A 23,825-nucleotide genomic window follows, 5' to 3' on the forward strand; every position below is an offset into this window, starting at 1 on the left:
ATTTGCAGCTCAACTGAGCAGCTGCAGTGGAGTTTGGGGGAAAGGAGATGGCGCCGGGAAACCAATTAACATAAATAAGCAAATTGTGTAAGCAACATTTTCATGTTGTAAATAAAACATACCTACATAAAGCGCCAACCACACACTCATGTGATGTGCAAGTACCCCAGTCCACTTGGCTGCAATTAATGGGCGTGTGTGTGCACTGGAGGTCGGGTGTTATCAATGAAGCAGACTGAATGAGGAAAAGAGTGCTCTCATCGCCTGTGTTTGTCTGCGTGAGTATCTGAGTGCTGGCATGTTTTTCGCTCAGGTGGGCCGAGATCTCTTTGACTTTTCAACAGCTTTGAGGAACCAGACATGGCCCAGACTTCAATAAATAGTTAAATTAATTAAAACTCGGGTGGTTTTCTATTCGTTCGCCAGCCTCCGTAAGGGCTCATGTAAAATATTTTTTTTGATGACTTTCACTTGCCGTCTGCACTCATTTTCTATTAATCCCTATAAATAGTTGATTAGACTTCAACAGTTTCAAAGGCCCCTGAATCCCTCGACTTCAGCTGACTGAACAGCGCACAGAATTTCCTCAAGAAAAGCTGTTACTCTCTCCGTTTAGTGAGGTTACAACAATTCCCATATGGTATAAGGAATAATTTTGTGTAAATAAGAAATCAACTAGTATGTGATTTTACGAATATTTGTAAAAATATTTCAAACTTCGATTCGTTCGCTATTTACATTTTTGCATGTCCATTTACATATATGTCAGTTAATGAACTTTGAGTGAACCGAAAAGAGTACTTTTGGGTATACAAATATAATGAAAATATTTCAAAAGTTTGTATAATTTTAATTTTGATTATTATTGCTGTCCATTGCTTTAAGCAAAAGCAAATGTAATTATGAAAATTGTGAAAGTAGCACAGCAATCTAAAAGCTTTTGTAAAAATAAATTTGTAAAATTATGTCCTCTCTTAGTCGAACTTGTCGTCATCAATGTTTTATAATAGCCTTAATAAATAAAAAAAATGTAGATTTTCCATTAATTGATACATAGCATACTTAAAACTAGCAAGTAATTATATCCGTTCCATTAAAAAAAAGGGTATTTTAACTTCAGAGGAGCCTTTGAAGAATTTTCTCCGAGTTTTTTTGCTCGACTATTTAACATAGCGAACGTGCCATGGCTAGCATTTTATTCAATTTTCGTTGTTGGTGCAGCGTGTGCGGGGATGGCAGATTGCGAGCTCCATTGAATGCGGCAGTGCATGGTGATAGTGGGCGGAAAGGGGCGGGGCTGGGGCGTTGGCGGTGGCTTCAGTGTAATTCGAACTGACAGACTGGCAACAATGAGAACATCGGATTCGACGGCGGTTCGCATTTGATGATGCTTTATTGAAGTATTTGCAGTGGTTCTCGAACTTAATTTCTAGCGACGTGCAGGTAGCAGAAATAGTTTTTAATCAATGTGCAACCGCAAGAGGGGTTCAGATTGATTGACCCTGCCGTAAAGCGGTTAGAGCTCAATTGGGACAATATCGATCAGTTCGTTGGGCGGATGCCCGAGTAATTTCTCCCCCCGGCCAATTTGAGATAATTTAATTTGCCCTCTGTAAACGGGAATTGTTTTATGTGCGATCCGGCAGCCAGGACAACTCCCCAAGGAGCCGACCGCAGACAAAAGCTTCAATAAAAAGCCCCCGAAACTTTGAACCGAACTTTGTCGCCTCAGACGTTCACATCCACGCCCTGTTGCTTTAACCTTTTATCCCTATTTCACCCTCTTCCCCATTCCCCATTCCCCTGTTTCCATTCTTTGCGGTCCGGTCTTGTGTGTGCGGCTCAGCCGGGAAACCCATCTAAGCCAATAACCAAGTCAAGGATGTCCGTCCTCCGCCTGGCAGCTTCCAAACTTGCTAAAGTGTTGCGACTTCCCTGGCCCATTGTTGGCAATTCACATTTTATATTTTTGTGTGTACTTTGCAGCATCTCGCCGTAGGTAATTTTCGTGAGCATTTTTCACACTCGAATTGCCAAACAGATGTTCGTGCCCCGATTCGCTTCACTGGGTCCCAATCCGTCGGATTGATGACAGTCGAACCTGCTCCCGGAGATTGGTAAAAGTGGGGGCACGGAAGGATTGAACCATTCTGTGCATGATTTCAAGTATTGCACATTGACGTGCCCCACCGAGTCGCAATCCCCCATTCGGCCCATTGTTGCTAAAGTGCCTAATGCTCAACAATTCGTTGGGCTTGAGCAACTATTGGGGTTGGACGAACAAAGGAAAAGGATTTTGGTCAAAAGATTCCTGTTTGCTGTTCGGATTTTGCATGAAATCTATGGGGATAATCTTAGTTCAAGAAATATATATATATGGCCAATTGAGTTGGTTCATTTTGATACTTATAAACTTATAAAATTCGAGTACTTTAGTTTATCGAAAATGTTTAATATCGCCTTTCCAAACCAATTTACTTTTCCACAAATATTTCAACGTTTGGCTTTAAATGTTAGATAGATATTTGTAATAGTTTTGATATAGATACCTTCAAATCGGCCAACCGACAAATCTTAATTGGTTTCATTTTAATGTTTTCTAATATTGAGATTTGTTTTGGGTTCCTGGTTTGTAGTAACAAAGTATTGAGATTTAAAAATATTTAATAAAGGTATTGACAAGTATAATGTATTCAAAAAATGCATTTTATTTGGTCACAGACTATAGCTTTCCAGCTTAATGGAATGAGGTCGAGAAAAATGTTTTCTTTAGTTCAGTCGTAGTCGTAATCGTGGAACGGCTCCATGTCGCTGGTGGTGGTCTCATTGATCTCTACAAGGCGGACTTGCACTTCATCAATAACCGGGCCCAAGACAAACACACTCACGATGAATATGAGGAGGCCAACGATAATAAGCAGGACACAAACGACAACGGAACACACAACGCACTGGGCCGTCTGCTCGGAATCCATGCCGCTATGGATTGGCACGACCACGCCTCAATCACACTGCAAACTATTTGGAGTCATTTTGGAAATTGTCGGGCACTGCACAAATTGGTTTATTTACATCACCACCGATATCCTTCCTGCACATCCATTTCTTTAGCCCTTGAATTCGCCTCGATTTCGGGGCATTTAATCAAGTTATTGACTACGGGCGGTGGTTGGTGGTGCACGGTGGGTGGTTATCGCGAGTTAAGTTATGCAAACACTTTGTGTGCCACTCCTACGGGATGCTTTGCTTTCTCTATTCTTTTTGCGCGCACATACACTAACACACGGACGCACGCACACAGAGGCAACTTTTATCACACGCACACAGGACGAACTTTTATCCCCTTTGTTCTTCTGTAACTCTGTTTTCACTGGCAATTTTCGGTATTTTGAACTGGGCGGAATGTGTTGATTTCTGTTATTTCTGTTAATTTTGACTATCCACCAACAACTGCTTGACAATTTTCGCCCAGACTGAGCTTTCCGTATCGGATTTCGCTGGCCCAGCATCACATCACCCATACGCACCGTGGCCAGGCAGCAGGAACGAGTAGTGTTGCCTACTTTTCGACGCCCGCTCAACACGACGCCAGGCTTTTCCGCTTTTCCCTTCTTTTCTTCCTATCCGGGGCTTCGAAGGACAACGTGGCGCTTTGTGCGTTGCTCGACTACTGAAAAATCCTCTCGGCTGCTCCGAAATCCCTTGGCTTTCGGGCTTTAAGCTCCTTCGCTGAGCTTTCCAAGCTCACAAAAGGCTGGGCCACGCCTGCGCCCCGACATGTAAACAATTTCGGCCGTCCCCCTGTCAGCTGTTCGACGCCGCTCGCAACTTCGGTCAGCTGACTGGCGCCTCTGCCGACCCCCGACTGCGCTGCTACTGCGACGCCGACGCCGACGGCAACGTCTGCATCTGTTTGCATGCCAACCACTTGTGGCTCTTTGTTGTTTGTTTTGGCTTTTCCCACGCATGTGACTCGGGCGACTGGGCCGCAATGCTAAAGCTCTCTCGCTGGCTTGACCGCCCGCCGCACGCTAATTTACGCACTGGCCGGGTAGTCTGTTTAAGTGATTGCTTTTTGAGCAGTCCGTAATCGCTCGACTAGTGCAAATCGCTCGCCCAGTTTGACAGCCCGATAGCGCAAAGTCCTCGCTGAGTCATGTGACGTCCGTAAGACAAGAAATGTGACTGTGCCGGTGGTGAGCTAGGTCAGTCCAAAAGTTAGCAAAGGGAAAAATGCTAGTGCAGATAAGGGCAATTGGGAAACAACATGTTAGTAAGTGGATTTGAATAAGAAAGTAAGACAACAAACAATGTTAAAAATTTATTTAATAGGTTGTTTAGATATACACAAAAGTGAATCAAGACTATTTTCATTGAACTTTTTTTGTTATTTCTTAAAAACGTGGAAATAAGCATTAAAAAATCCACATTAAACAGTTTACTTGTATACAATACTATTACGAATACTTTAAAGTTATCAACTTTATGCTGCCTAGAATAAATAATTACTTAAGCTAAAGATAAAGCATCTACATCTACATCTATCCACCTACTTATAATTAAGAATAGCAAAGAAAACAATTAGGAATTGTTTAAAGAAAATTTCAACATATAAATAGTTTTATGTTATGTGTCAGGCAATTGCAACCACTGATTTATAACTCAGTTTTCTGATGCTGTTTTTAAAAGGTAAAAATAACTTACATGTCATGGCAAAGAACTTATTCGTGTTCAAATAGTTTTTTAAAAATAAAGGATGTTGGTTTTTTCCATATCAAAGTTATTAAATTGTAATGCAGTTTTGTTTTATTATGGCTTTCAAACCTTTTTATCTTAGTTGTTAGGAACTAATCAAACTAGTTTTCTTCATAATTAAAAACCTCATTCAGCTAAAATGTATGTATGTTATTTGTATTTAAAAATATGATTTTGCCTTGAAAAAATATGAGCAAATACTTGAGTTCATGGGTTTTTTCATGGCTGTGATTCAAATAGAACAATAGTTTGAATGTGGTGCCAGTTAAATATTTCATTGGTAAAAAATTAAAAAATCTGGATGGGACTAGACCCCTCACCAGAATTAAAAAATTTATAAAACTAATTTTTACTTGTAAAACAACAATGCTTTTGTTTTTTTTTTACAAAAACTTGACTTCTTATCCATCCATGACTAACAGGGTATTCAATAGTAAGAGCTCTTTACTGTAACGCTTTGCTTATTGTTTTTTCCTTTCCGTCCTTATAACCGCATTAATTCCACCGGAACAAATCTCTTTACCGTAAAGCCATCCTAATCTAGCTAAAACGAATCTTTAAAGAATGTTTTCCTATTCATACCCAAACAAAGGCTTATCGAGGGGGCACACCTGCACGCTTAAAGCTGCAGCATGCAAAAGTCGCATCAACGACCTTGACCCGGTGGGCGAAATCGCATTAAACCTGAGATCCGACCTGGAGAACAGGCGGAAAAGTGAAATCAAATCTGCACATGCTCAGGCTGAAAGCCAAAATGCAAAGGCACTCGGGCGGAGGCACAAAGCAGGGTTTGACTAATGTGCCATTGGCAACGCTAGTGGCACTACTAACCCAGCTAATTTGCGGCGCTGATGCGTTAAGCATATCGGAATGGGTCACAAAGGGGTCAGAACTGAGAGAAGGTATGAATGAAAGGAAAAGTTGCGGGTGCCTTGAGCGAAAGTGGCCCACATTTCACTCAAAGGCGGAGCGGAAAAGCGGAAAAGCTTCTGCAAGCTCGGGCCTTAGCTTTTCGGGCCGAATGCGGCGAACTTTGGCCAACATTTTCGCTCGAGCGCTCGGTGTTTGTAGACCGTTCTTTTCGTCGGGCGGCTGCAAACTAAACTTCAAAGAGCTGGCCAAAAAAATCCCACATTTAATCATCCCAGTTTTGCTTTTTGTTAAAGTTTCGCGGCCGCGGGTAATGATATTATGTGTTTACATAGCGCCCAAACAATACGAACGAGTGTAAGTGTTTGCTGGCCACTTGGCCGACGGGATGAAAATGTACACCTGGAAAAACAGATCCCAGGGAAGCCTTCGTGAGGCAGTGGCAGTGCCAGCTTCCGCCTCAATAAAACGAAAATGAAAATAGGCAAAATATCTGAGCTCCCACTCATAGATACTGAGGGCCCTGTGTGTGTATCCACATTTTGTGTGTGATTTTGTTTAAGGTAACTGCTGGACTATTGTTATTCGACCGCCTAATTTGATTGAAACGCTTTTTGGCCAAATTTATGTTCGAATAAATTCGGTTTTAATTGCCTAACAGCAGGTGGGTCATTGGCGAGCCATAGATTAGGCAACACTGCCGCAGTTTATGGCGATAAATAGTAATTGCTATGTTGGCAAACAGATTAAGTCGTCATCCGGAAATCGTGAAAATTCTCCGCACCCTTGGAACCAATTGATTGAATGGTGCGAGGTGGTGACTTGAGATGAGGGCACAGCTGTCTGCCTGGGCCCAGTTTGCCTTCCGAATTCCATGGTCCTTGTCGTGGGGGTGGAGGTCCTTGTTTCCTGCCTTCAGTCATCTGCTTCCCTCCGTCACTGCTAACAAGATGAACATATTTGAGCAGATGGGTGTTGCCATCCCGCTCTTCTGAGCCGGATTTCGCTGAATTCCTGACCCATAAAGTGGCTTGGCCTGGAGAGAAGTTATGAATTTCTCATTTCCTCCACTAATGTGATGTTTTCGCCGGAATTCTTGTGCTTATAGGCCCTGTCTACTCTGAAATTTAAGGGGCCGCAGGGAAACCTTTTGGGTAATTGTAATGTCAATCAATCCGATTAACTGGAGCTATACATCAATTGAATGGCTTCCACCCTGAAGCACTACACCGTGTATCACAACCAACTCAGCTCATTAGTATGCCCATGATGTACCGCCTTAAGCCGAATTAATTACCAGAAACAAATACATTGGAATAATAAAAAAACGTATAAATAACTGGCTTATGCCAAAATATGTCAAACATAAGTTTAACAAGCAGAAAATAATGGTCACTTTTGATTAGATCATATTAATCAGAAAAAAGTGTAATAAAATTTAACAATTTATACATAAATTGAGTCATTGACATTAAGTAAATTCCGAAAAACAATAAGACAAAAAACAAAGAAATGAATTATTATATTCATTCTCAGAAACACTTTACCTTAATCAGAATCAGCTTTGTGCCAAGTTTATTTTCCCGAGAGAATCAAAATTGTTGAGTTGATGAGTTCACAGCGGAATTCGATTACATTGTTAAATGTTTAAACTTTTTTGATTGTAAGACTTATTTAAATCAAGAAACTTTGAAAATCTATTAGAAATCGCTGGCATTGACTTGGAACCTTAAAAAACTTTCAGGAATCCTTGATACAAAAACCCCTGTTTAAACTTTTACGGCTTGCTTCCATAAAACTTGTCAAACAATGAAAACATTTGCCTCATTTCTTTTGCAATCTAGTGTGAAAATGTATGCATTTGTTCTTTCCATTTGCGATGCATCCATTATGTGCAGATAATAAAGAAAGAAATCATCAAAAGCATAAAAGCGTCGACTACAAAAATCGTTAAATATGACAACTTTAGTTGGTACATTTGGAATGCGGACACCAAGTATAAATGTTTATTGGAAGTATTAAAGAGACGACTTGCTGTCGCGCTAAGGGGTGAAAATATCAAGCATACGAGAGAATTTCCCAAGGCACGATACAAAGTAATATGGGGCCGCTCAACCGATTGCCATGAATTTTTTATAACCAGCTAACCCAAAAAAATGTGAATGCCCCGAAGACTTGTCCTGGAGACTTTAACAACATATTTGTGTATAAACAAACATATATTCAATCTTATTTATAAACAATTTAGAAATGAAATATATAACTGAACTTTCCGATTCAAAATAATACATAAGACAACAGAAAAAAATAAAGAAAGTTGAGTATTTACTCAAGTAACAACAACTAATATTATTGTAATTGCAGATATGTAAAAAAAATCTTTTAAAATTAATAAAATTGTGAAATATTAGTAAAAATGTAAAAAAAAATTCTACGCCCCACAATTAGCTACTTTTATAATTCATATCACCTTCTTGGTAAAAATATATAATCGAGTTATTAGACGGGAAAAAACTTAAATTGAAATCTTTAACAAAAAAAGTGGCAAACTAAAAAAATTGTTTGAATTATAAGTTGCTATTCTACAATGGGTTATGCCTAAAATACCCATACATTTGTATTGAGTTTATATTTAAAATGATCCAAGAAACATATTAATCTTCATATTATGAAACCTGTCTATTCTAAGAGTCATCCTAAATAGCAATCTTAATGTGCCCCCCGAGATGTAAGCCAACTCATGATTTTGTTCTCTTTGCCAAACCCCGCAGGACATAGCGAGGACGACAAATCATTGCAATTAACTCGCGTAACCGACTGCGTGTTTTGCACAATAGCTGCCAGCACAGAAACAGCAGCAGCAACAGGAGCAGCCACGTGGTTAGCATCGGGCGGTGGCCCATTGTTGCGCCACCCGGCGGCAGCCGCTCCACACAATCGGGGCCCCCGACCTACATCCACATTCACATCCAGTCCTCACCTCAATCCTCTCGAGCCCTAACCCATAGAAGGCCGCCGACATGGGCGACAACATAATTGGCTCGGCGAGCTTCCTGCACTTGGGCGACATTGTGTCCCTGTACGCGGAGGGCAGTGTTTGCGGTTTCTTGAGCACTCTCGGGTAAGTACCATTGTCCAGGCTGAACGAGGTTCTAACGAGCGCAGCCCTCGGAGGTGGCGGATCCCCGGCTGCCACCTGTTGTTGAATGTTCTGATAAACCTATTGTTTGTTTCGCCAGCTTGGTCGATGATCGCACAGTTGTGTGCCCCGAGGCCGGAGACCTCAGCTGTCCGCCAAAAAAGTTTAGGGGTAAGTTTTGATACTATGTCATATTTATGAAAAATCAATATTTATTAAATTATCCTACGTTTTCAGACTGTCTCATCAAGATATGTCCCATGAATCGATATTCCGCCCAGAAGCAATTTTGGAAGGCAGCTAAACAATCGGCCAGTTCCAATACAGATCCCAATCTCCTCAAGCGCTTGCACGTAAGTTCAGGAACATATTCTATATTAGGAAATTGTAAAAGTGCTCTCTTCTACCTTCTTAAAGTTTGGTTTAATTAATTTTGTTTTTAAATGAAACATTAACTTCGGTTGCTGACTAGTTAGGAAAATATTGTAGTGGTTTATTCGAAACCAATTTTACTTGTTTATCTTATTCTGTAACCTAGAGGAAACCTGCAAATTCCAGGTTTTGATACACTTTTAATATTGCCTATTAGAACTCTTAGCAATTAATTTAATAATCGAACTATGACTCATTCTCGCCCCCAAATTCAGTAATAACTCAAATACATTTTAGACATTCAATAATTGATGAAATCTCTGAGAGTTATTATTGTTTTCAAAAGATTGAACCAGCTGTAGTTTATTTTTTATGAAATAATAATTTCGATTGGTGGCTAGTTTATTCTAAACTGATTTTACTTGTTTAATTTATTCTCTAAACTGACTAGATTTTTGAAAATATAAAAAAGTTCTCACTAAACAGAAATAAATAGTTTAATTACTTAATTAATTTAATTAATTAACCAATTAAAATATTTTTCTTAGCACGCGGCGGAGATCGAGAAGAAACAGAATGAAACGGAGAACAAAAAGCTGCTGGGAACCTCAATCCAATACGGACGGGCGGTGGTGCAGCTGCTGCATCTGAAGTCCAACAAGTATCTGACGGTCAACAAGCGGCTGCCGTCACTGCTGGAGAAGAACGCCATGCGGGTGTACCTGGACGCCAATGGCAACGAGGGCTCCTGGTTCTACATCAAACCGTTCTACAAGCTGCGCTCCATCGGCGACTACGTGGTGGTGGGCGACAAGGTGATCCTCAGTCCGGTCAACGCCGACCAGCAGAACCTCCACGTGGCGGCCAACTACGAGCTGCCCGACAATCCCGGCTGCAAGGAGGTCAACGTCCTCAACTCGTCCACCTCGTGGAAGATCTCGCTGTTCATGGAGCACAAGGAGAACCAGGAGCACATCCTGAAGGGTGGCGACGTGGTGCGGCTCTTCCATGCCGAGCAGGAGAAGTTCCTCACCATGGACGAGTACAGGAAGCAGTATCATGTCTTCCTGCGCACCACCGGACGCACCAGCGCCACGGCGGCCACCAGCAGCAAAGCCCTCTGGGAAATCGAGGTGGTGCAGCACGACTCCTGCCGCGGCGGCGCCGGCGACTGGAACTCCCTCTACCGCTTCAAGCACCTGGCCACGGGCCACTACCTGGCAGCCGAGGCGGAACTGGATGTGGCCACCGCGTCAGCCGGAGCCCCTTCCACATCCGGCCACGATCTGCTCCTGGGGGACTGCAGCAAGGACTCGGGCCTCAGCTGCTCCACCATGAACTCCACCCTGAATGGTAAGTGAAAGCCAATTGTGAAATTAACCTTATTCCATTTTGTAATTTCAATATGGTATTCGTTGAAAAGTATGTAACGCGTAGAAGAATTTTGATCAAGATGAATATTCGCACTAGGCATGTACGTCCGTATGTCTCGGAAACTATAATAGCTAGGGATTTGGGTTTTAATGTGCAGATTCTAGTTAAGCCTACGCAGTAGAAGTTTATTTCAATATGTGGTCACGCCCACTCCAAAGCGCGCAAGTCGCGAAAATATATCAAGTCAATCTTCGGTTTATAATTTTAAACTCGTACAAAAATCTTTCAAATCGAACTATTATTTTGGAAGTTATTGTAATAAATGTTTAATTTCGGTAGATGGCACCACCAAGAACCAGGTTATGTTTTGTGGAATTATTTAGTTTGAAATTGGTTAAATAATTGACGACTATTTAATAGTACTCCTTCTTGTTTTTTTATTCGCTTTTATTCACTTCTCCAGACAAACCCAAGGGCAAGCAGTACCGCCTGGTGTCCGTGCCGTACTCCGCGGACATTGCCTCGGTGTTCGTCCTGGATGCCACCACGATGGCTCGGCCGGACAGTTTGGTGCCGCAGTCGAGCTACGTGCGCCTACAGCACATCTGCTCCAACACATGGGTGCATGCCACCTCCATACCCATCGATGCGGACGACGACAAGCCGGTGATGTCCATGGTCTGCTGCTCGCCCATCAAGGAGGACAAGGAGGCCTTCGCTTTGATCCCCGTCTCGCCGGTGGAGGTGCGCGACCTGGACTTCGCCAACGATGCCTGCAAAGTGCTGGCCACGGTGACCAGCAAGCTGGACAACGGCAGCATATCCATCAACGAGCGGCGGGCGCTGATCTCGCTGCTGCAGGACATTGTCTACTTCATAGCCGGCATGGAGAACGAGCAGAACAAAACCAAGGCCCTTGAGTTCACCATCAAGAACCCCATCCGGGATCGACAGAAGCTGCTGCGCGAGCAGTACATTCTCAAACAGCTGTTCAAGATCCTGCAGGGGCCGTTCCAGGAGCACACGGCCGGCGACGGTCCGTTCCTGCGGCTGGACGAGCTGAGCGACCCGAAGAACAGTCCCTACAAGAACATCTTCCGGCTTTGCTACCGCATCCTGCGGCTGTCGCAACAGGACTATCGCAAGAACCAGGAGTACATAGCCAAGCACTTTGGCCTGATGCAGAAGCAGATAGGGTACGACATCCTGGCGGAGGACACCATCACGGCGTTGCTGCACAACAACCGCAAGCTGCTGGAGAAGCACATCACCGCCGCCGAGATCGAGACGTTCGTCGGTCTGGTGCGCAAGAACATGCACAACTGGGACTCCCGCTTCCTCGACTACCTTTCCGACCTGTGCGTGTCCAACCGCAAGGCCATCGCCGTCACCCAGGAGCTGATCTGCAAGAGCGTGCTCAGCGACAAGAACAAGGACATACTGATCGAGACGCAGGTGAGGGCCCTGCGCACCGGATCCGCCTCGGCCCGCTGCTACAAGGGCGCCACCGAGGACGTGTGCCTGGCCACCCTGGCCGAGGTGGCCGGCGATGACGAGGATCGCTCGGATGTGCAGTCCGCCTCCACCACGACCACGTGGGACAGTGCCAGCCTGAACGAGGACGAGGACAGCACCTCGACGGCGGACAAGTACGAAATTCACCTGAAGTGGACAGGACAACCGGTAAGCGATTTACTCTCTCAATATATTAGTTATATAAGGGTAAAACGATTTAGAAAACTAACATTATATATATTTTCAGATAGATTTAATTCTTATAACTCTATAGGCAGTGATTTACAACTAATCTTACTGAGAAAAATCTTTATAATTTTTAGGGGCGATTTGTTATTTTATAAAACTCATGTTGCTATCATTCATTTCTTTAAATTGCTCACAACTAACTATTGTTTTTTTCTAACTAACACCCCTCAAATATAATTGATCTAAAATTAACACATAAACATAAACACATCAAATATGCAGTTTGCAACGTTAGTTATTATATCCTTTTCAAGAGTAAATGATAAATTTTGAAATTATGTAGAAAAAAACTCTATTTTAAACGGCGATTTGTTATTTTATAAAACTTAGATTGTTCTCATTCGTTTATTTTACATATATTTACATATGTATTTGGTTAGAAGTAACTAGTATTTTATATTTTACTTATTAACACATAAACAGGTAGCCCAAGTTTGCAATGTTAGTTATAATATTCTTTGCAAGAGTAAACAATTAATTTTGCAATTGTGTACTAAGAATATGCATAATTGTTAAGGGGATTTGCTATTTTATAAAACTTAGGTTCTTACCATTCGTTTCTTTTACATATGTTCATAAAAAACCAATATTTTATATGTGGAAGACAGATTGGAACAATTTTGAGTGATTTTCTTCACTACAGTTTGCAACGATAGTTATAAAAACCTCTGCAAGAGTAAATTTTTAATGTTTGCTGGCTTGGGAAAATTAGTTTTGAAACTGAAACTAGCGAATTAAAAAAATGTATACTTATGTGCATAACTTTTTGCCTTTCAGACATCCCGGTCCATGGCTGATTTGGCCAACTGTGATGGAGGCGAACTGGAGGCAGCCATACTGAACTACTATCGCCACCAGTTGAATCTGTTCTCCAACATGTGCCTCAATCGACAGTACTTGGCCTTAAACGAGCTCTCTCCGCGCTTGGATATTGATTTGATACTGAAGTAAGTTTTTCCCTAAATACACGAAGAACACCGCCTTAGAACTTAAAACTCCTGCAGATGCATGTCCGATGAGACAATGCCCTATGAGCTGCGAGCCTCATTCTGTCGGCTGATGCTGCACCTCCACGTGGATCGCGATCCCCAGGAGCCAGTTACTCCCGTGAAGTATGCTCGTCTCTGGAGCGAAATACCCTCTAAAATGTCAATCATGGAGTAAGTTAAATATGAATGTGGTCAAGAAAAGGGGCTTACAATCTCCACCTGCAGCTATGATGGCAAGAACCAGCAGCCTGACCAAAACAAACAAGCCTGTCGGGCCAAGTTCAACACGACCATCGCCTTTGTGGAGAACTATCTGTGCAATGTGGCCACCAAGGTGTGGCTCTTCACCGATCAGGAGCAAAACAAACTCACCTTTGAGGTAATCTCGACCACACCAGTAGCAGTATCGAACATAACTAATGACTTAAATCCCCTTTCAGGTTGTTAAACTGGCCAGGGACTTAATATACTTCGGTTTCTACAGTTTCAGTGATCTTTTGAGACTCACCAAGACGCTTCTTTCGATTCTGGACTGCGTATCCGATACCTCATCGGGGGCGTTTGCCAGCACGGATATGGACTGTGAGTAGTTTAGAAAGTAACAACTTGTAGAAATGTTAAACATTTTGCGCTCCTTGATCTTCTATTAACAAGCTGTCGACGAGGAGACAAGCACAGAGGGTAAGGCGTCTATAAGACTGAAATTGGGGATACTAAATAGTAACTAAACTGTTTATATCAATTACCCAAAGTTAGGCTAAATCGTGAAGATCACTTGTCAAACACAAGAGCAGCTTTAAAAGTACAATTATTTTTAAGAGTTAGCTAGCCATATATAGTTTCCTTAAAACGTTTTTTTTTTAAATATTATTTCAACAAATTCAATTTTCTTGCAAGTTATTTTACTAAATAAAGAGTGGATATACAGAGATATTGCTTAAACTATACATACCTTAGTTAGTTAGTTAGTTAGATTTCCATTAACTAAGATATTACAATTTCCAGCCGAGGGCGGTGTACTGCGCTCCATTGGGGATATAAACACGGTGATGACATCGCTGGCTTTGGGATCGGTGGGCCAGGCCATTGCTGCCCCCAGCATCTCCCTTCAGCAGCGAAAGTCCGTCTCCCAGTTGATGAAGGAGTATCCGCTGGTGATGGACACCAAGCTGAAGATCATCGAGATACTGCAGTTCATTTTGGACGTGCGCCTGGACTACCGCATCAGCTGTCTGCTCTCCATCTTCAAGCGGGAGTTCGACGAGTCCGAGGTGGCCGCTTCGGCAGCCCAAGACGAGGCGGGTCAGCCGCTGATCCAGCCGCAGTCCCAGCCGCAGACGCCTGGCAGCGCCAACGAGTCCGATCCCCTGGAGAATTCGGAATCCGTGGCAGCTGCCGCAGCAGCAGCTGCCGCCGCCACAGCTGCCCGGCAGAAGAACATCGATCTGGAGTCCATCGGGGTGCAGGCGGAGGGCATCTTCGACTGCGAGCGCAGCGATGCGGCCAACCTTGACCTGGACGGCCAGGGCGGACGCACTTTTCTGCGCGTCCTCCTCCACCTGATCATGCACGACTATGCGCCACTGGTCTCGGGTGCCCTACACCTGCTCTTCCGGCACTTCAGCCAGCGCCAGGAGGTCCTCCAAGCCTTCCGACAGGTAGGTTGCACCAGAATCACTTGATCCTTATTTCATCAGCTTTTAAATAGGATTAATGAAGCTTAATGTTTTAGTCACATTTTAAGTACTAATATACATAGTTTTAAGGGGAGGTTTTCCATTCATATACCGAAAAGGAACCTAAACTTGGGAATTATTTGTGACATGACAAAGAACATCCAAACTTCCGGTTTTTAATGTTAAATGTACATTTTATTGTATAATAATGAGATATTTTTATGCAGGATTGTTTCGGCCTCTGCAAACTAAACCTCATCCCCGAATTTCAAGTGTCCAGTAAAATTAAATGAAGAAAGTCATTTGTCTTATAAAGGTTATCGAATATCCTTATGTATTTATGTTAAATGGCCACATATGTAGCTTTAATTTTTTGTGGAACCAAGTTCAATTTTTGTTCGTCAAGGAAATGAGAACCTCCCATTCAAAACTGAATTATTCATTGAGGTCGAAAACGCATATATTATTTCGCCAGGATCATTTCTTTACCTAAATAAAATAACTCCAAGTTCATAAATAACGCTTAAAAAATTAAAGTAAACCTTTTCAGACTTATAAAAATGAAGTATACACATAATAACACCATCCTTTTAAATGTGGCAATGATAGAGCATAAAAGCAATAATAACAATAAAAATAGTTTTGACGAACAAAAAGGCAACCATCATCAGATATTGCGATTAGCAATAAAACACAAAACAAAAGAATAATGATCCCAACTATGGCTACTCAATTCCATTTAATTGTGTTAATAATCATTAAGACTGCGGCAGGCCGTTGATAAACCTATGAAATTATTTACAAACAACTAACTCACTGCTTGATCTAATGCTCATCTTTTCTTTTGTGTTTGCATGCGCTAACTCTCTATCTCTTTCGCTAAATCGAGACTCGACCTTACTAATCCGATACCATATATACTAATAAAATCGTATGTTCGTATGTTCACGCAACCGAACTCATGTACTACATAGTTTAAAAAAACACAACTAACAAAGTGGACGTACACCGCATACCGTACCGACCGATCTTTTGATTTTGTATGTACCCATGATTTTGAATGCTCCGGGCTATCGCGGCAGTTCGAGACTAAAGAGGATCTGTCATCCATATCCGCTTTCAGGTGCAACTCCTGGTGTCCGACAGCGATGTGGAGTCGTACAAGCAGATCAAGTCCGACTTGGACATACTCCGGCAGAGCGTGGAGAAGTCGGAGCTGTGGGTGTACAAGGCCAAGGCCACGGACGAGCTGGGGGCCACCGATGCCGCCGGAGACCCGGTCAACGTGGAGTACAATGCCGCTCTGTCCCAGGAGCAGCGGAACGAGTATCGCAAGGTCAAGGAGATCCTCATCCGCATGAACAAGTTCTGCGTGACCGCTTCCGGTTCCGGTTCGGTGGTCAAGCCGCGAAAGCACGAACAACGCCTGCTGCGCAACGTCGGCGTCCACACTGTCGTCCTCGATCTCCTCCAGAATCCGTACGACGAGAAGGACGACGAACTGATGAAGGAGCTGATGTGCCTGGCGCACGAGTTCCTGCAGAACTTCTGCCTCGGCAACCAGCAGAACCAGGCCCTGCTGCACAACCATCTCGATCTGTTCCTGAATCCCGGTGTAAGTTTTATTACTTTGTTACTTTACTATCCCATTGCAGAGAGTGTTATAGTTTTAGATAGTTTAAAGTATAATATACGGTATCAGAATCACTAGGAGAGTCGATCAAGTCGAATAGTTTTTTAGTTTTAAAACTATCTTGATGAAACTTACCCAAAAGTCTATTAAAATTATTATATATACATAGTAGGTCGGAAAGTTCCGAATCGGACTACTTATTATAAAGCTCCCTATTAAAAGAACAATCGAAAAATCTCATTTAGTAATTGTTGTTTTTATTCGTTTTGTGTTCGTATTAGCTGCTTTTTTTATTTTTTTTTTTATCAATTTGTAATATAATTTTGAATTATTAAAATGTGGGTTTTATTTAATCCTTTAATGTAATAAAAGCTTATATTTTTTCTATTTATTTTCCGATACAAAATAAATAAAAATACAAAATACGTGATTTTGATAAAACTTTAAAATTGAATATGGTGTAAAATATACAGGGGTGGTAAATTTTTAAGCATACTTTCATTGGATTTTTGTAAATACTGTTGACCACCCCTGTATATAGTTATATAATATCACAACTTAAGTTTATGTATTACTTTTTAAGGAAAACCATATTTCTCGAGTTTCTTTAATTAAATTGATAAAATAAATATTGCTAGCTAATAAAACCGTAACAAAATTTTATTTATAAAAAGTATTTTTACAACTTCAGACTGGAAATAAAGCTTCAACAAAAATAATAGCAGTGCCCTGGAGAAAGGTTAAATTTTCTTTTCATTTAGAATAAATGACATTGAAATTAAAAAACTATGTAGATGTACTATAAAAAAATACGTCACTCGCTTGTGGTAAAATTTAAATAAATATCAAAATTAGGTTAACAATTCCCCTAGAGCATTTGTTAAAATAATTGTTTTTTATAATCATATATGTAGCTAGATAAAATGCGTAAATGCGTAATATGCCCTGAAGCCAGTGTAGAAAGACTATACTTCCTTGCAAATTCATAAACTAATGAGATATAATGGGTTTTTTAGATCCTGGAGGCGAAGACCGTGTGCGCCATTTTCAAGGACAACCTGGCGCTGTGCAACGAGGTGACGGACAAGGTGGTGCAGCACTTCGTCCACTGCATCGAGATCCACGGACGGCACGTGGCCTACCTGCAGTTCCTGCAAACGATCGTGCGGGCGGAGAACCAGTTCATCCGTCGCTGCCAGGACATGGTCATGCAGGAGCTGATCAACTCCGGCGAGGACGTGCTGGTCTTCTACAACGACAAGAGCTCGTTCAACCACTTCGTGCAGATGATGCAGCAACAGATGCTGCGCATGGAAAAGCTGGGCGACGACAGCCCGCTGAAGTACCACGTGGAGCTGGTGAAGCTGCTGGCCTGCTGCACCATGGGCAAGAACGTCTACACGGAGATCAAGTGCAACAATCTGCTCTCGCTGGATGACATCGTCACGATCATCTGCCACCCGCTCTGCATGCCGGAGGTGAAGGAGGCGTACGTGGACTTCCTCAACCACTGCTACATCGACACGGAGGTGGAGATGAAGGAGATCTATGCCTCTGGCCACATGTGGAGCCTGTTCGAGAAGAGCGTGCTGGTGGACATCAATCAGCTGGTGACCAATGCCGCCGCCGCCAGCAACAAGACACTGCAGGCCTACGTCCTGAACGGAGTGACCAACCTGCTGGGCAGCTTCTTCGCCAGCCCCTTCTCCGACCAGAGCGCCATTGTGCAGTCCCGCCAGCTGATCTTCGTGCAGCTGCTGCAGGCCGCCCACCGGCTCACCCAGTGCCGCTGGCTGTCGCTGGGTGACCGCTTCAACGTGGAGAACTGCATCCGCACGCTGACCGAGTCGGCCAAGATGCGCAGCATTGCGCTGCCGCCGGAGCTGGAGCAGCAGGTGGCCACCATGTCCAGCAAGACGGCCATGCTGACGCGCCAAACGACCAAGTGGCTGCTGGCCTCCAAGCAGCCCAAGTACGAGGCCCATCAGTCGGCCAGTCTGATGCGCTGGGATCGCTCCATCATCGAGGGCCTGCAGGACATAGTGTCGCTGCTGGAGGACCAGCTCAAGCCGGTGGTGGAGGCGGAACTCTCGCTGCTGGTGGACATCCTCTACCGCTCGGAGTTGCTCTTTCCCGCCGGCACGGAGGCGCGCAAGCGCTGCGAAAGCGGCGGCTTCATCCGCAAGCTGATCAAGCACACCGAGAAGCTGCTGGAGGAGAAGGAGGAGCGCATGTGCGTCAAGGTGCTGCGCACGCTGCGCGAGATGATGGCCATCGATGTGAACTACGGCGAGAAGGGCGACGCCCTGCGTCAGACGCTGTTGCTGCGCTACTTCCAGAGCAAGAGCACGCCCAGGTTGCCGGATGAGGAGCTGCCGCTGCCGCTGCGAACCGCCCCGCTGGCGGATCCCGCCAAGCAGCACCACCTGGTGACGCACGGCCCGGGGGCCAAGTACCTGCAGCGGGCGGGCAAGACGCTGCACGAGATGCAGAACCATCTGGACAGAGAGGGGGCCTCCGATCTGGTAGTGGAGCTGGTCATCAAGTCCGTGCACTCGCCCAACATCTTCGTGGAGGCCGTGGAGCTGGGCATTGCGCTGCTGGAGGGCGGCAATCCCATCATCCAGAAGGGCATGTTCCAGAAGTTCCTCAGCGACGACCTCAACCAGGCCTTCTTCAAGGTCTTCTTCGAGAAGATGAAGGACGCCCAGCAGGAGATCAAGTCCACCGTGACGGTGAACACCACGGACATTGCGGCCAAGGCGCACGAGCACAAGCAGGACGCCAGTCTGGAGCTGGACAAAATCTCGCGCAAGCATGGCCTCAAGAGCAACGGCGTCGTCATCACGGAGGAGCTCAAGCGGGAGCTGCACAACGCCGGACTAGCCACTGCCCGGGCCTACGGCAATGCCCGCAACATCCATTCCGGCGAGGAGAGCTCGGCGATCAGCGTGAACAGCCCGCTGGAGGATATACTGGCCGAGAAGCTGGAGAAGCACAAGGATAGCCGCGAGCAGCGCAACCAGCTGTCCAACAAGGTGCTCGTGATGCAGCCCATCCTGCGCTTCCTGCAGCTTCTCTGCGAGAACCATAATCCGGACATGCAGAACCTGCTGCGCAACCAGAACAACAAGACGAACAACAACCTCGTCTCGGAGACGCTCATGTTCCTCGACTGCATCTGCGGCTCGACCACCGGCGGCCTGGGCCTGCTGGGTCTCTACATCAACGAGCACAACGTGGCCCTGATCAACCAGACGCTGGAGGCCCTCACCGAGTACTGCCAGGGTCCGTGCCACGAGAACCAGAACTGCATAGCGACGCACGAGTCCAACGGGCTGGACATCATAACGGCACTTATCCTGAACAATATCAATCCGCTGGGCGAGAACCGCATGGATTTGGTGCTGGAGCTGAAGAACAATGCCTCCAAGCTGCTTTTGGCCATCATGGAAAGTCGCGGCGACAGCGAGAACGCGGAGCGCATCCTGTACAACATGAATCCCAAGCAGCTGGTGGAGGTGGCCTGCAAGGCCTACCACCAGGAGGAGCTGATAGACGAGCAGGACGACGGGGACGAGCCGGACGCCGGCTCGGACGACGACGATGCCACCGTGAGTCCGCGCGAGGTGGGCCACAACATCTACATCCTGTGCCACCAGCTGGCGCAGCACAACAAGGAGCTGGCCGGCCTGCTCAAGGCCTCGGAGGATCCGCAGTCGGCCAGCTTCGATGCCAAGACCAGTCAGGCCCTGATGTACTACGCCACGCACACAGCCCAGATCGAGGTCGATATAATCCTCATCCCTTCCAATAACTTTAACTCACATAGCCTCCTTTCTTCCGTAGATTGTTCGGAACGATCGCACGCTGGAGCAGATTGTCTTTCCCATTCCCGAGATCTGTGAGTACCTGACCACGGACACCAAAATCAAAATCCTCAACACCGCCGAACGGGATGACCAGGGCTCCAAGGTGGCAGACTTCTTCGACAAGGCTGAGGAAATGTTCAACGAGATGAAATGGCAAAAGAAGCTAAGGAGTACGTGGATCGGCAATTTATATCCGAAATTGTAGTTTAACCTTTAGTTTTTTTGTGTAGGCCAACCTCTACTGTTTTGGATTAGCAGCTATATGTCCCTGTGGAGCAACATACTGTTTAATTGTGTGGTTGTCATCAACATGATTGTCGCCTTCTTCTATCCCTTTGATAATACTGTACCAGGTGAGATGAGCTATATTTATATAAATATAATATAAACCATTAGGCACATTAATAGATATTACAAAGGATATGTACTTAAATTGAATGTAAATACAGTAGCGGACAAAGAAATGCGGATAGGCAAAAAATGTGTGTTTTTTTACATCTTAAATTAAAATTAATTATACTTTTTAAAAAACTAATGATAATACTATACCAGGTGAGATGAGCTATAAGTTAATTAATATAATATATAATAAAATAATATAATATGTTTACTTAAATTTAATATAATAAATTATATATTAATATAAATCAGGACAGGCAAAAATATGTTCGTTTCGTACATTTTTTTTAAATTGTGTTTATTATTAAAAAAAATTTTTAACGAATTTAATGAATGTATTTGCTAACCAAAACAACTATTTTTTCAATTCCTATCGGTTTTTTTTAGAAAAATCTTAAATTAAAATTATTTTTACTTTTTAAAGTACTAAGGAATTGCACCAAAAGCTTACGATTTACTATACTAGACGGTATTTTAATACTAAATATTTAATACGTATTTTACACCCGTTTAATGTTTGCATATAGAGGCCATACCCTAGGTAACCCGGTTTTCTTTGTCCGCTACAGTTGTGCTTTATTAGTCCTTAAAAGTACGTTTTAATCTTGGAAATGGATATTTGGATATTTTCAGAACTGAGTTCGCACATATCTTTGTTATTCTGGATCATAACGATATTCTCACTGGTGATTGTGATAACGCTGCCCCGTGAGTCTGGAATTAGAACGTTTATCGGGTCCGTAATCCTACGCTTTATCTTTCTACTGGGACCGGAGTCAACTCTTTGCTTACTGGGAGTGGTCACGGTATATAAAGCTGTCTATATCAAAATAGATTGATGTTACCTGGCTTCATTTTTTCAAATAGGTCACTCTGAAAAGTGTTCACATAGTGAGCATAATGGGAAACAAGGGCACCTTGGAGAAGAAACTGTTTAAAATCATAACAGACTTTCAGTTACTTTACCACTGCATTTACATAGCATTTTGCTTTTGTGGCCTAATCTTTCATCCCTTTTTCTACTCGTTGCTGGTGAGTTACAATGAGATCCGTTTAACATCACAAGTTGATATAATAAACTGATTCGCAGCTCTTTGATGTGGTCTATCGTGAGGAGACGCTGGTCAATGTGATCCGATCGGTGACACGCAATGGACGCTCCATTGTTTTGACAGCTGTGCTGGCTCTGATCTTGGTCTACCTCTTCTCCATCATTGGCTACATGTTTTTCAAGGATGATTTTCTGGTCAGTGTGGACCCTGAGGAGCATGACAATGCATTGCCGTCGGCTGGGCCCTTGACTTTATCAGTACCTGTGACAGGAGAAGCCTGTGCGGCCCCAGATGAACTGGGCAACTGTTCGGGAGCTAAAGATGTTGCACCACCGAGTGGTGGAGGTGTTGATGGGAAGGAGCGGTCCTGCGACTCGCTTGTCATGTGCATTGTGACCACACTTAATCAGGGCTTGCGAAATGGCGGTGGCATTGGCGACATACTCAGGGCTCCTTCAAGCAAGGTACCCCTTGATTTCCATCTCTTTGTCTCAGTTTCACTAATTTTTTCCTGATTTCAGGAGGGTTTGTTCGTGGCTCGTGTCATTTACGACCTGCTCTTCTTCTTCATAGTCATCATTATTGTTCTGAACCTCATATTCGGTGTCATCATCGATACATTCGCCGATCTGAGATCGGAGAAGCAGCAGAAGGAGGCCATCCTGAAGACGACGTGCTTCATCTGCTCTCTCAATCGATCGGCCTTCGACAACAAGACGGTCAGCTTCGAGGAGCACATCAAGAGCGAGCACAACATGTGGCACTATCTGTACTTCATTGTCCTGGTAAAGGTCAAGGACCCCACCGAGTTCACTGGCCCCGAAAGCTATGTGTACGCGATGGTGAAGGCCGGCATCCTGGAGTGGTTCCCCCGTTTGCGCGCCATGTCGCTGGCGGCCGTGGATGCCGATGGAGAGCAGATCGAGCTGCGCAGCATGCAGGCGCAGCTCCTGGACACGCAGCTGCTCATAAAGAACCTGTCCACCCAGCTGCACGAACTCAAGGACCACATGACGGAGCAGCGGAAACAGAAGCAGCGGTTGGGATTGCTCAACACAACGGCACACAGCCTCCTGCCGTTTCAGTGAGGCTGTTAGAAATAGAATAGAATACTAGTTTTGGCACTTCATTTTGGTTAACATGTTCCCTGTGCACCAGTGTAATTGTGAACCCAAAAGTATTGGCAAAAATCATTCTCAATGTATTAACTTCGGGGGCGAACAAGATCGAACCCATAAACGGTTGAATACCCCGAGTAAGTACCAAAAATCATTCTGTATTAGATTCGAATTCCAAAAGCCACATACACATTTGCTCAAATAATGTCCCGCGGGACTGAATTCTAAAACTGTAACCAATTGAGTACATTAATATGTAGTAAACTCACTCAGAGAACTTAGGGCTGTTAACATGTTAATTAGTGGGCGTGTTAAGCTTTTTTTCACAACCTAAAAAGTGTTTACCTTACCTCTCCTCGATGACTTTGTAATACCTGAAACTAGAATCTAGACCTATGTAGTTAACTTGAAAATGTTCGCAGAGCGACTCTTATACAATTTTCGAAAACGTTTTACGCTGTCTTATATTAAATATATTATTTAATTGTTAATACGGTATGAATATTTTTTGATAAGTTTCATTACAAGTAGAACGCGATTTGCAGAAAAAATAATTATTGTGATTACCCTTTTCTATATTGACTTCGTTTTTATTTCTGAATGGTTTACTTAGTGCTCGAAACGAGTTGTGTTGGTTAAATTCATTTTAAGCTAACAGTTAAAGTATATATCCTAAGCGAAACTACACTATGTTTAAGTGAAACTTTATATCTTTACAATTAAATGGAAATATATCTTTTAAATAAATACTATCAAATTATCACGTTCTATTATTAATTTCTTGGGTTGCGAAAAATACTCGCCATGTAATA

The 23,825-nt window shown here is 43.7% G+C and overlaps 3 protein-coding genes across 6 annotated transcripts in view; 1 reads left to right on the forward strand and 2 right to left on the reverse strand.

The window, feature by feature from the left end:
• Positions 1 to 3,657, reverse strand: part of LOC108137453 (glutamate [NMDA] receptor subunit 1) — an 18,173-nt gene extending 14,516 nt beyond the window's left edge. Inside the window, exon 1 of the mRNA XM_017259149.2 lies at positions 3,528 to 3,657. The gene's annotated coding sequence lies outside the window, so the exon portion shown is untranslated. The remainder of the gene's footprint in view (positions 1 to 3,527) is intronic.
• The window catches only part of LOC108137449 (inositol 1,4,5-trisphosphate receptor), a 26,428-nt gene extending 2,655 nt beyond the window's left edge, over positions 1 to 23,773 (forward strand). For 2 of the 4 annotated variants that reach the window (XM_017259142.2, XM_041709637.1), the window contains 19 exons: positions 8,397 to 8,746; positions 8,865 to 8,935; positions 9,002 to 9,117; positions 9,685 to 10,489; positions 10,974 to 12,193; positions 13,052 to 13,221; positions 13,279 to 13,434; positions 13,489 to 13,642; positions 13,704 to 13,845; positions 13,918 to 13,944; positions 14,269 to 14,921; positions 16,063 to 16,554; positions 17,589 to 20,360; positions 20,422 to 20,614; positions 20,675 to 20,797; positions 21,477 to 21,649; positions 21,711 to 21,875; positions 21,934 to 22,359; positions 22,417 to 23,773. In XM_017259142.2, coding sequence (XP_017114631.1) covers positions 8,646 to 8,746; positions 8,865 to 8,935; positions 9,002 to 9,117; positions 9,685 to 10,489; positions 10,974 to 12,193; positions 13,052 to 13,221; positions 13,279 to 13,434; positions 13,489 to 13,642; positions 13,704 to 13,845; positions 13,918 to 13,944; positions 14,269 to 14,921; positions 16,063 to 16,554; positions 17,589 to 20,360; positions 20,422 to 20,614; positions 20,675 to 20,797; positions 21,477 to 21,649; positions 21,711 to 21,875; positions 21,934 to 22,359; positions 22,417 to 22,983 — 8,526 coding nt within the window. In that variant the 5' untranslated portion in view covers positions 8,397 to 8,645 and the 3' untranslated portion in view covers positions 22,984 to 23,773. Of the gene's footprint in view, positions 1 to 5,816; positions 5,983 to 8,396; positions 8,747 to 8,864; positions 8,936 to 9,001; positions 9,118 to 9,684; positions 10,490 to 10,973; positions 12,194 to 13,051; positions 13,222 to 13,278; positions 13,435 to 13,488; positions 13,643 to 13,703; positions 13,846 to 13,917; positions 13,945 to 14,268; positions 14,922 to 16,062; positions 16,555 to 17,588; positions 20,361 to 20,421; positions 20,615 to 20,674; positions 20,798 to 21,476; positions 21,650 to 21,710; positions 21,876 to 21,933; positions 22,360 to 22,416 lie in introns of those variants that run through there. The other 2 variants (XM_041709638.1, XM_017259144.2) reach the window with 2 other exon arrangements.
• LOC121467619 lies at positions 2,647 to 3,497 on the reverse strand. The gene is made up of 2 exons (XM_041709640.1): positions 3,073 to 3,497; positions 2,647 to 3,018 (listed from the first exon to the last, which is right to left on the reverse strand). The coding sequence occupies exon 2, from the start codon at positions 2,973 to 2,975 to the stop codon at positions 2,775 to 2,777; it is 201 nt and encodes a 66-aa protein (XP_041565574.1). The 5' UTR covers positions 2,976 to 3,018; positions 3,073 to 3,497; the 3' UTR covers positions 2,647 to 2,774.
• Positions 23,774 to 23,825: the final 52 nt, after the last annotated feature.

This window comes from Drosophila elegans, unplaced genomic scaffold (assembly GCF_018152505.1).
Source record: "Drosophila elegans isolate 14027-0461.03 unplaced genomic scaffold, ASM1815250v1 contig_476, whole genome shotgun sequence".
In the NCBI taxonomy this organism is placed as follows: domain Eukaryota; kingdom Metazoa; phylum Arthropoda; class Insecta; order Diptera; family Drosophilidae; genus Drosophila; species Drosophila elegans.